Source organism: Leopardus geoffroyi, chromosome B1 (assembly GCF_018350155.1).
Source record: "Leopardus geoffroyi isolate Oge1 chromosome B1, O.geoffroyi_Oge1_pat1.0, whole genome shotgun sequence".
NCBI classification, from domain to species: domain Eukaryota; kingdom Metazoa; phylum Chordata; class Mammalia; order Carnivora; family Felidae; genus Leopardus; species Leopardus geoffroyi.
In genome coordinates this window covers 96,557,538-96,570,176 of record NC_059327.1, presented here as the reverse complement: position 1 = coordinate 96,570,176, position 12,639 = coordinate 96,557,538, and the positions used below count along the sequence as shown (strand labels likewise).

The 12,639-nt window shown below is 35.7% G+C and overlaps 1 protein-coding gene across 17 annotated transcripts in view; it reads left to right on the top strand.

The window, feature by feature from the left end:
* The window catches only part of LARP1B (La ribonucleoprotein 1B), a 133,972-nt gene that overhangs the window by 39,141 nt on the left and 82,192 nt on the right, over window positions 1-12,639 (top strand). For 16 of the 17 annotated variants that reach the window (XR_006709881.1, XR_006709880.1, XR_006709878.1 and 13 more), the window contains 2 exons: window positions 893-1,065; window positions 3,750-4,115. Coding sequence is in view for 14 of the 17 variants with exons in the window: in XM_045467890.1 (XP_045323846.1) it covers window positions 893-1,065; window positions 3,750-4,115 (539 nt within the window). In the remaining 3 variants the exon portion in view is untranslated. Of the gene's footprint in view, window positions 1-892; window positions 1,066-3,749; window positions 4,116-8,695; window positions 10,217-12,639 lie in introns of those variants that run through there. The other variant, XM_045467911.1, reaches the window with a different exon arrangement.

Genomic DNA, 12,639 nt, shown 5'->3' with positions numbered 1-12,639 from the left:
GGAATCAATTAGGAATTTATTTATGGAGCATGTAGTTATTCTGATTAAAAGATTGTGTGGAGAAAGGCATTTTTAATTCCAACAGAGTTTTTAAATGTTTTAGGGGCACCTGGGTAATCAGTCAGTTTAGCGTCTAACTCGTGATTTCGGCTCAAGTGATGATCTCACAGTTTGTGGGATCAAACCCTGCATCTGGCTCTCCACTGACAGTGTGAAGCCTGCTTGGCATTCTCACCCCCCCGCCCCCACCCCCTTTTCCCCCATTTGTGTACTCTCTCTCTCTCAAAATAAATAAAAATTAAAACAAAATAAAATGTTTTACATTTTATTGCCAGAGCAGTGCACTTTAATGACGTGACATGCTACTCTTTATAAACAGTATTCAGTATGAGCTAAGTGGGCACACTGCATTCGGTTAAACCTCATTAAGCAAAGGAAATGTGAAAAGTAGGAATAATGGCTTACTATAGATCATAGCAGAACACTGAAGGACTGATTTTGCCTTCAATAAAAGACACATTTAGTCTGTGGCTTAGTAGCATTCAAGGTGCCATAATTTCATTATATATAATTAATAGATTTTAAGATTGCACACGGAATTGACCCCTAAATAGATGTATTGTCACAATTAGTGACTCAATTGACATTCAGAAGTTTGAATGAATGTGATCTGTGTAAGAGTTGGTGACATTCCTTGTATCTGTTATTCATTGGCTTTACTTGAATACATCATACAAGCTTTTCAGGTTTGAAAGTCCTTGGGAAGATTATAATTGAGATTTGATTTATCATGTTTTTGTGAAAAAAAAAAAAAACCCAAGTAAAGAAAAATAAGGTGTTTTATAAGTAAGAAAGCCATTTTTTTTAACTAAGTACCAACTTAAAATTTTAGAGTCTGCCCCAAATTCTCCAAGATTTGGAAGTCCACTGAACCCAAAGAAAAATACTGAAACGAGTAATCTCCAAGCAATATCTAGAGGTCTGTCTGCCAGTTTGCCCGACTTGGACTCACAACCTTGGATAGAAGTAAAAAAGAGACCTCGTCCATCTCCAATGAAATTGAAGGTAAATTGTTACAAGCCAAGTGAAGTGTAATACATTTTGGATTGAGTATAAGACTACTGTATTTTGTTTGTCAAGTAAATATATAAAATTGGAAAAGTTTAAAAAATTGTAAAAATTGGAACCATTGGCCAGAAATAAAAACTACTCAGTAGTTAAAAATAAGTTCTATTGTGTCAATTTTAAAAATTTACCTTTTACTTCTGAATATGATTTAAGATACTTTGGCCTTTTTACTTGTGACTAATTTAAATTTGAATAACTCAGTTTTTTTAAACCTGACAAAATTTTCTTAAATTGTGATTTTGTATTTTAATCTCATTATATTATTTTTAACTTTGTTAATTATAAAGAGTACAGATTCTGTACATACGTGTTTTGGTAATTCTGTGTACTGTAAGTAAGGAAAAGAGAATTGATGTCTTGGAGGCATGTGAGGGACTGAGATGTGTGGTTCTGAAACAGGAGGAGAAATCCTTGATGGTAGAACTGCCATATTTTTGACTCATGGTTAGATACAAAATTTCAAATGTGATAAAAATTGCTCTGATCTAATCCATAAACAAAATGAGTACAAATAAAACTAGGGAAATCTGAGTAAGATTAATGGGTTATTTCAATGTCTTATATGTGATATTCTATAGTTTTGCAAGATGTTAATATTGGAGGAACCTGGGTAAAAAATACATAAGATTTCTGTTTCTTTTTCTTTCTTTTTCTTTTTTTTTTAAATGTTTGTTTTTTGAGGGAAAGAGCGAGCAGGGAAGGGGCAGAGAGAGGGAGAAAGAGAATCCCAAGCAGGCTCCACATGCACTGCCAGCATAGACCCCAATGCAGGGTTCAAACTGATGAACTGTGAGATCATGACCTGAGCTGTCACCAAGAGCCAGATGCGTAACTGACTGAGCCATCCTGGGGGTCTTAGATCTCTATTTCTTACAACTGTATGTGAGTGTACAATTCTCTCAAAGTGAAGTTTACTAAGGATGTGGCTTTTTTTTTTTTTTTTTTAATTTACATCCAAGTTAGTTAGCATATAGGGCAATAGTGATTTCAGGAGTAGGTTCCTTAATGCCCCTTACCCATGTAGCCCATCCCCTGTCCCAAAATCCCTCCAGCAACCCTCTGTTCTCCATATTTAAGAGTCTCTTATGTGTTGTCCCCCTCCCTATTTTTGTATTATTTTTGCTTCCCTTCCCTTATGTTCATCTGTTTTGTCTCTTCAAGTCCTCATGTGAGTGAAGTCATATGATTTTTGTCTTTCTCTGACTAATTTCACTTAGCATAATACCCTCTAGTTCCATCCACGTGGTTGCAAATGGCAAGATTTTATTCTTTTTGATTTCCAAGTAATACTCCATTGTGTGTGTGTGTGTGTGTGTGTGTGTATACACACACATACACACCACATCTTCTATATCCATTCATCCATCGATGGACATTTGGGCTCTTTCCATACTTTGTCTATTGTTGATAGTGCTGCTGTAAACATTGGGGTGCATGTGTCCCTTCAAAACAACATACCTGTATTCCTTGGATAAATACCTAGTAGTGCAGTTGCTGGGTTGTAGGGTAGTTCTATTTTTAATTTTTGGAGGAACCTCCATACTGTTTTCCAGAGTAGCTGCACCAGTGTACATTCCCACCAGCAGTGCAAAAGAGATCCTCTTTCTCCGCATCCTTGCCGACATCTCTTGTTGCCTAAATATATTCACAGTGTGTTAAAAGTTAGTTTTCTTTTTGTTTGTTTTGTTTTGTTTTGTTTTTAGTTAATAACATCATGGACAGCCTTCTATTTACTAGAACATTAGTTCTGTCAGGGCAGAGTTATTATTGTATACCCTTTCCTTGAACCGTGCCTGGCTCACAGTGAGGACCCAGATAATTATTGACTGAATGAATATATACTACATTAATAGGAGTTCTCAAAGAAAGGGATTGTATAGGAGAGTTAGCATTTGCTAAAGGATGAGGATTGGTCATAGGATGGCATAGGAAGATAATACTGAGAAACCTATTTTCTTGTGTTGAGAGTTTTGGAAATCTAGACTAGTTTAGATTTTAGAAGCTCTAGGATCTGAAAGTTTGGACTTGTTATGTCACCTAGTAGGAAGCAATTTTAACTTTTTCAGGAAGGGCAAAGCTCAACAATTGAGTACATGTTAGGGTAAATTTAATGAAAACCAGGCCATACTGAGTGGAGGTGAAGATTGAGCAGAGGGATTATCTAGGAAACCTAGTTAATGGCATTAATGTAATTGCAAAGGTTCAGACTAGCAAGTCTAACTATTGAATTTAGAAGTCAAAAAACCTTGATTGTTCTAGTCCTGACTAGTTCTGAAATTGTGGACAAATTAACTTCTATCTCTAGGCCTTTTTTCCCCTCATCTGTAAAATGAATTGCTGTGCAGTAGTGGATGAGCTAAGCACCATTCTAACTCTAAAAGGAATCTTTTAGATTAATATAACCCTCCTTTTACTCAATTTTGTGTTTTTCTTTAGCGTTAGACTTAGCGTTTAACAAATACTTTGTATTTATTGGGCTAGAATACTACTGATTTGATTTTCTTTTATAATTTGCCTGCTGACTAGTCATTGAGCATGTTAGGCTTCATATTACTTGTAACGTGATTTTTTTAAGTGATTAAAAAAAAGTGTGTATATAAAATACCACTTTCTTCCCTTAGGAATCAGCATCTCTGCCTGAAGAGGCATCAAATCAGCTATATCCTTCAGATGAACAAGAGCAAGAAGAACTTGACTTTTTATTTGATGAAGAGATGGAGCAAATAGAAGGACGAAAAAACACATTTACTGATTGGTCTGATAATGATTCAGATTATGAAATTGATGACCAGGATTTAAACAAGATTTTGATTGTAACTCAGACACCACCTTACATGAGAAAACATCCTGGAGGAGATCGAACGGGCAACCACATGTCTCGGGCAAAAATTACATCTGAACTTGCTAAAGTCATTAATGATGGCTTGTATTACTATGAACAGGATCTATGGATGGAAGAAGATGAAAACAAACACACAGCCCTAAAGGTAATTGTTTCTGGCCAACAACATCTTTCTACTGATACTAGTTTTTTAAATATATGTTTGCTCCCTGTTTTTCCTAAACCTAAGGCTTTATTTTATTAAATTTTTAATATAAATAAACAATATTTAATATGAAAAATTCCTGGAATATATCTGACAGTCATAACCTGAGATACTATTTTATTTTATTAAAATGACAGTGGAATGAATAATTTAAAAAAAATTAGCATTCACTGACTAAAACCCTTTTTTCAGGTGAAAATAATTAGAAGGCCCTTTATAATAAGAAGGAAAAAAGTTATGGACAGGCTTAGTTTATATGCTCATTTCTTACCCTGGCCTATAATTACTCCAGCTCTATGAGCAAGGTGTTAGAGAAGGGTTACTTTTGCTGACCCCTTTCATCCTTCACTCCTTAGTCTATGGTGCATGCTCTATGGTAGTGGAATTTGTTGTGGTCAGGGATGGAAGATTAAAATGGCTGATTGTCTCTTCTTGTCCAGTCACTACTCTGGTGGTAGGGGTGCTCTTTGAAACCTTGTTCGAATTTTTTATCCTCTTGCATTTCACCCCACATTCTGGATAACTAACCTATCCTAGTTATTAAGGTAAAATACAAGAGCATCAGAGTATTCTTTTAGCTGTCTGCATTCCTTTCATATCGATTGTAATGATGTAGATAGGGAATAAATTGGATCTTTTTCTGCCATTAAAAAAGTTTAAATATTTGTTTTTAGTATATAATAATGAAGGAAAAGTTGTATAACTGTACTATGCCAAATAGAAGAGAGATCTTGGTCAGAAATAGTTACAGTTAGGGGCGCCTGGGTGGCTCAGTCGGTTAAGCGTCCGACTTCAGCTCAGGTCACGATCTCGCGGTCCGTGAGTTCGAGCCCCGCGTCAGGCTCTGGGCTGATGGCTCAGAGCCTGGAGCCTGCTTCTGATTCTGTGTCTCCCTCTGTCTCTGCCCCTTCCCCGTTCATGCTTTGTCTCTCTCTGTCTCAAAAATAAATAAAACGTTAAAAAAAAAAAATTAAAAAAAAAAAAAAAAAGAAATAGTTACAGTTGTAGGAAGAAAAGCCTACCAACTAGTGATTGAATAGAAGGGACTGGCTGTCCCTGGAGGTGTTCTTATCATTAACAAGAAGTGTACTTCCCTTCTTGGCTCTTCATTTCTTTTTCTTCATGGAATTTCCATCATTGCATTCACCTCTTTACCTTCTCTATTTGTTGCCTTTTTGGAGACCATGCCTCAGGGTATTATAGCTTTCTGTGAATTAAGAGCCTGAGTAGTTCTCTCTGTCCTGCTGTGGGAAAGGAAGTGTGTTTTTATAAAGTTTCTTGGTTGAAAGTCTTTCCTTGTCTAAGCATTGCTATTTTATTTGTGATACTTAGGTTCTGTAAGAAATCTCTAAATCCTTTTTGGAACAGAGCTAGAAATTTAATAATAGGTTACAATTGCACTCCTTCCATTCCCTGTCTCCACTGTGCTTTGTTCTTCACCATCTACCATTCTGTATATTGCACTTCCCTTCTGTTTTGATCACATGAATATGAGATTTATGAGGATAGGAATTTTTATCTTATTTTGTGCACTACTGTATCTCTGCTGCTAGGATAGTTCCTGGTGCATAGTAGTACTCAATTCATATTCGTTAAATGAATAAATAAATTATGGATTAAACATTATGAACTAACCAAAGAAAAGCTAACCACTGTATATAATATTGGTTCTGTGGGAAAATTTTTTGAGTTCCAAATAATGAACTCACAAGTCACCTTGAGAAACATGCTATTTGTAGGTGATTATTTATTTGCTTTAACTAACGTGTAGACAAAAAAGCCGTGTGTTAATTAAAAACCAACATCTGCCTTATCCATGAAATATTAGGGGAAAGTAATCTTGGCTATATGACTCTGAGCATTACGGATCTGTTCATAAGTATGTTGTATTTTAGCGTATGTACATTGGTCCCTATGTACATTCTTATCACCTTATTCCCCTTGTTTCTAATTCTGTGCTCAACATGTAATTTCTTATTAGAGTTGTACTTTTCTTGTGGGTCTGCTTAAAGGGAGAGAAAACAATGATTTAATATATATTTGTTAAACTCCTACTGTGGGTCAGACATTGTGCTAGGTCCTGGGCATGGAATGGGAAGATAACAGTAGGGTCTCTACATGCCTGGTTCTTACAAATAATTGCGAGGATAGACATTAAAATAAGCCCACAATAAGTATTTAATCATAAATTATGATAAATGTTCTAAAGGAAAAGAACAGGATTCTACTGGATTGGGTTGTCAGGGAATGCTTGTGAGAAAGTCACAGTTATAGTGAGGTCTGAACTATGAGTAAGATTGAACCCTGCAAAGAGTAGGGAAACCATACTCTGGGCAGAGGAAACAGCAAGTGGCAAGGATCTGAGGGAGGAAAGAATTTGGTATATTTGAGGAAATGAAAAAAAGAAAGCCTGTTTATAGTATTATATGAGAGGACAGATATGACAGAATGTAGGCAGAAGTCTGATCATATATGGTTTTGTGGGCCATGTTAAATTGGAATTTATCTAAAATTCAAGTAAAGTATCTTGGAGAGCTTTACACAAGCAATGGGACATAATCTAATTTTTATTAAAAAAAAATAAGTCTGGTTATTATGGTGGAGAATAGAGTAGAGATAGGTACAAGGGTGGCAGAAGAAATCTACTTGGAAGGCTATAAAAGTAGTCTTGGAGATGGGTATTGGTAACTTAAGGTAGCTTGGTAACCGAGGAACTATAGAAATAAGAAAACCAGATCTGAGCTCTCAGGAATCATTGTGTAGGAGTTGTAATAGGAAAAGTGGTGATGTGGAAGCGTAAAACTGACTTCAAAAGGAAAGAAAAATCAGATGTGTCAGGAACTGGACATATTGAGTTAGATGTAAATGAAAAGAATGCCAAATTGACAGGGTAGTTTGGTGATATTTTTTGACTTTGCAAAAGGAGTTTTTGCTGGATCCAGAAGTTACATTGAACTGCACTGGACTGAGTATAGGCTTTCTGTTTCTGGCATGCTCTTACTGGTGAAGACGACTCACATGGCCTTTTAATAGATGAGAAAACATCTACTTAAAATCCTTGAAGATCAGCAAGATAAGTTATTATCAGAATGAAACCATGGACAAATATGGAGTATTGAAGTAGTGTTGCCCTGGAGACCGTTTTGGGATTTGAGGAGTTCAGCTTTGCAGAAGCCATCCAAAATAAAGGGGGAAAAGACACAAACCTAGGCCTCAGCCAAAGTTGGGGATTCCATCAAGTCGTCTTCCTATTAAATTGGTACCTAAAAGAAATACATCCTCAGTGGAAGAGAACTTGCTTTCTCATCTATTCCTCTGGGGGACTACAAACAAATTTCCCTACTTGTGCTGAGCAGAATAAGGAGAAAAAAATGGCTTAGAACTTATCATGCAACTTAAGTTCATACTATGTGAACTTAATGTAACCACTAGTCATGAATTTAAAGTGATTATGGCCTGCTAATTTCCCAGAAACCTAGCAGAAGCCAACATAGCTCTTTTGTATGGACATTAACTTTTATCCTAGAACTCAAATAATTTACTCAAGTTACCTTAAAAGGAAAGTGAGCAGCTCACAAAGTTAATAATCAGACATGGAAATGTGGTACCACATGTAAGAATGAGCTAAAGTAACAGCAAAACCATACCCTGAAATAATTTAGATATTGGAATTATTATTATTATTTTTTTTAATGTTTATTTATTTTTGAGCTAGAGATACACAGAGCTCGAGCAGGGGAGGGGCAGAGAGAGAGGGAGACACAGAACATGAATCAGGCTCCAGTCTCAGTGCTGTCAGCACAGAGCCCGATGTTGGGGCTCGAACACATGAACCATGAGATCATGAGCTGAGCTGAAGTCGAATGCTTAACCGACTGAGCCACCCAGGCGCCCTTTAGATATTCGAATTATTAAACAGAATATGGAGTAACTATGTTTACTGTGTTTAGAGAAATAAAAATATGGGTGGGGAAGAAGAAATTCTAATTTTTTTTTTTTTTTTTTTCAACGTTTATTTATTTTTGGGACAGAGAGAGACAGAGCATGAACGGGGGAGGGGCAGAGAGAGAGGGAGACACAGAATCGGAAACAGGCTCCAGGCTCTGAGCCATCAGCCCAGAGCGTGACGCGGGGCTCGAACTCACGGACCGCGAGATCGTGACCTGGCTGAAGTCGGACGCTTAACCGACTGCGCCACCCAGGCGCCCCAAGAAATTCTAAACAATAAAGTTCCTAGAACTTCAAGTAAAAACAGTTAAAGTTGAAATCAAGAACTCAGTTGAAGGAAGGGATTAACAGCAGATTAGATACAATCAGAGGGTCAGTGAATTGGAAGCCAGCTTTACAAGAAATTTCAGAGATCAGCACAGAGAGGCAGAGAAATAGAATATATGAAAGGGTATGTAATGTTACTCTAGAGAGTCTTTGCTATTATTTACTACATTTCAAATCAAGTTTTGTAGAATTTACCATCTACTGGATTTTATTATATAGCTTTTTATTTCTTTCCTTTTTTTTAGCTTTTTCTGAAAAGTTTTAAAAAAGGAAGAAATGTGGAATACAGAGTGATAGAAATGGTCTAAAATGACATTTAATCAGAATTTCAGAAGGAAAGGTGAGAGAAAATGGGGCAAAGTCAGTATTTTACGAGGTGATAACTAACGCTTTTTCTGAATTGAGGAGAGGTACCAGAGTAGAGCAGCCAGGGGGGAAAAGGCAGATTACATCTAAAGGAAGAAGAGTGACTTGGTCAGCTGACAGCCGACTTTCCAACAATTAACAGTTGAATGCAGTACATAGTGGAATGATGGTGTTAATATACCAAGGGAAAATAACTATCAACCTATGATTGTATGTCTTGCAAAATGTCTTTCAAGTAAAAGGGTAAAATATGAGAGAAATTGTAATTCGGAAAGCCTCACCAAGTGAAATTGTAAAGGTAGCATAATGATTTCAGATGCCAGATATATAGAAAGGACTGTAGAGCAAAGCAAGAGATATGTGATAAATCTAAATATTAACTGTATAAAACAGTGTCTTACAGATTTACTATAACATTAACCCAAACTTGGAGAGAGCAATAAATACTATTTAAGGGTACTTTAATGTTTTCATGTTGCAGTTTGAAGGATACCCTTCAAACTATTTTTATTAAAACATAAAATTAGAGGGAATAACCATGAAGCTAGGAGAAAGGGAAATGTGGAATAAGTAGGGGCTTCCAGCACAACAATAAGGTAGATTTAAACCCAAATATTTAGAGGAAAAAAAAACAATAAATATTGTCAGTATATGTAAATAAAATCAGTTGTGTTATTTACATGTGACATCAAAAAGATAAGGGAGCAAAAAAGTTGAAAAGATTGGAACAATATACACCGTAAGGTACTAATCAAAAAAAAAATCAATCTGTAGATGCAGTGTAAACCGTATCAGTATCCTAACTGGCTATTTTGCAGAAATTGATGAGATGATCTAAAATTATATTGAAATTCAAGGTACCCAAAATAGCCAAAACAATCTTAAAAAAGAACAAAGTTGAAGAATTCATACACAGTCCTTACATTAAGGCAGTGTTCTTACTAGGATAAGCATAGACATACAGGTCAGTGGAAGAGAATTGAAAGCCCAGAAATAAACCCTGTGTCTATATTCAACTGACTTCTGGCAGAAGTGCCTAAACTATTTATTCAAATAGGGAAAGAAAGAATAGTCTTCTTAATAAGTGGTCTTGGGACAAGTGGATATCCATATGTAAAAGAGTAAATTGGATGCCACCCTAACTCACCATGTACAAAAATTAATTCATTTGATTTAAACATTTAAATATAAGAGTAAAAATGATACAACTATTGCAAGAAAACATAAAATCTTTGACTTTGTATTCGACAGTGGTTTCTTATACCAATAGCATAAGAAACAAAAGAAAATTGGGTATCATAATTTTAAATTTTGTACTTCATAGTACACCATGAAGAAAATGATAGGGAAATAAAAAAAAACCCCACAATACCATTTACATTAGCACCTCCTCCCCAAAATAAAATAATGATGTATAAAGCTAATAAAATAGGTACAAGATCTATATGAGGAATATGATAACTCTGATGAAAGAAATTAAAGAACTACTAAATGAGACAGGAAGACTCAATATTATTAGTTTTCCCCAACTTGATCTGTAGATTCAGTACAGCCCCAATCAAGATTTCAGGAATTTATTTTGTGGATATTGATTGATTAACTGATTCTAAAATTTATGTGGAGAGATAAAAGACCAGAATTGCCAATACAGTATTGAAGAAGAGTCAGAGAACTAATACTGCCTAACTTCAAGAGTTACTATAAAGCTACAGTGATCAAGACAGTATGGTATTGGTAAAAGAATAGACAAATAGATCAATGGAACACAATAGAGAACCCAGAAATAGACTTGCAGTAATGTAATAAAACTGATCTTTGACAAAGGAATAAAGACAATACAATGGAGAAAATATAGTCTTTTCAACAAATGGTGATGGAACAACTTTACATCCATGTGAAAAAAAGTGACTCTAGACACAGACCTTGTATTTTTTCACAAAATAACTCGAAGTCGATCAGACCTACATGTAAAACACAAAACTATAAAACAACTGGAAGATAAAAGAGAGAAAATGTAGATGATCTTCAGTTGGCTGATGACTTTTTAGATACAACTCCAAAAGCTTGATACACGAAGGAAGAAATTAAGTCAGAGTTTTTCTAGGCACATAATGGACTGTATCCAAAGTATACCAAAAGAAAAAAAAAAACAAAACTTAAATCTTCAACAGTGTGAAAACAACCAGATTAAAAAAACAGGCCAATGAGCTCACCAAAGAAAGTTATATTGATGGTGAATAAGCACATGAAAAGATACTCTATATCATATAATTAGGGAAGTGCAAATTTAGACAGTGAGACACCACTACACACATGTTAGAATGGCCAAAATATAGCTGAAAGCATCCAATGCTGATGAGGATATAGAGCAACAGGAATTTTCACTCCTGTTGGGAACGCAAAATTGTACAGCCACTTTGGAAGACAGTTTGTTTCTTACAAAACTTCTCTTACACATTCTCTCTCTACACCTTTCTCTCTGCCCTTCCCCTGCTTGTGCTGTCTCAAAATAAATTAATAAAATTTATAAAACCAAAAACCAAAACTACTCTTGCCATACTATCTAGTAATTACCTTCCTTGGTACTTAACCCCAGAGGAGCTGAAAACTTTGCATATGTGGGGTGGGCTGGTTGGCTCAGTCAGTAGAGCATGTTCCTCATTTTTTTTTTAATTTATTTTATTTATTTTTTAATGTTTGAGACAGAGCCAGAGAAAGAGTGCATGTGGCAGGGAGAGGGGGGGCGGGGAGTGGGTGGCAGACGGAGGGTGACACACAATCTGAAGTGGGCTCCAGTCTCTGAGCTGTCAGCACAGAGCCCAACATGGAGCTTGAACTCAGGAACCGTGAGATCATGACCTGAGCCGAAGTCAGATGCTTTACCGGCTGAGCCACTGAGGTGCCCCGAGCATGTTCCTCTTGATCTTGGGGTTGTGAGTTTGAGCCCCATGTTGAGGGTAGAGTTTACTTTAAAAAAAATCTGCATATGAAAAAAATTTAAAAAAAAATCTTTACAGTAATTTTATTCATAATTGCCAAAACTTGGAAGCAACCAAGATGCCTTTCAGTAGGTGAATGGATAAACTCATATATCCAGACAATGGAATATTATGTAGTGCTAAAAAGAAATAAGCAATCAGTGGAGGAATCTTAAATTCAAATTACTAAATGAATCCAATCTGAAAAGGCTACATATTTACTGCATGATTCTAAATATTTGACATTCTGGAAAAGGAGAACTATGAAGATAGAAGAACTATGAAGATCAATGATTGCTAGGGTATGGGAAGGGAATAAATGAATAGGCAGAACAGAGAGGTTTTTTAGGGAAGTTAAATTTTTCTGTATGATAGTATAATGGTGAGTACATCTAATTATACATGTATCAAAACCTGTGGGATGTACATACCAAGCATGAAACTTATGTAAACTATGGACTTTAGGTGATTATGATGTGTCAGTGTAAGCCCACTGATTGTAACAGATGTAACACAGATTGTAACATGCAGAATGGTAAGAGGGGAGAGTCTGTACTTTTTCACATAATTTTGCGGTGAATCAAACTGCTGTAAAAACACTAAAAAAGCAAGTTAGAAGAAAATGTTTACAAATAATATTTTTAATAAAGGACTTATATTTGTAATAGAGAACTCTTATAACTCAATAATAAAAATACAATCCAATTATTATTAAATGAGCAAATAATCTGAATAGACTTCTTTTCCAAAGAAGATACACAAATGGCTGATGAGCCCATGGAAGGTTGGTTGACATCATTAACCACCAGGGAAATGAATCAAAATCACTATGAGACACCACCTTG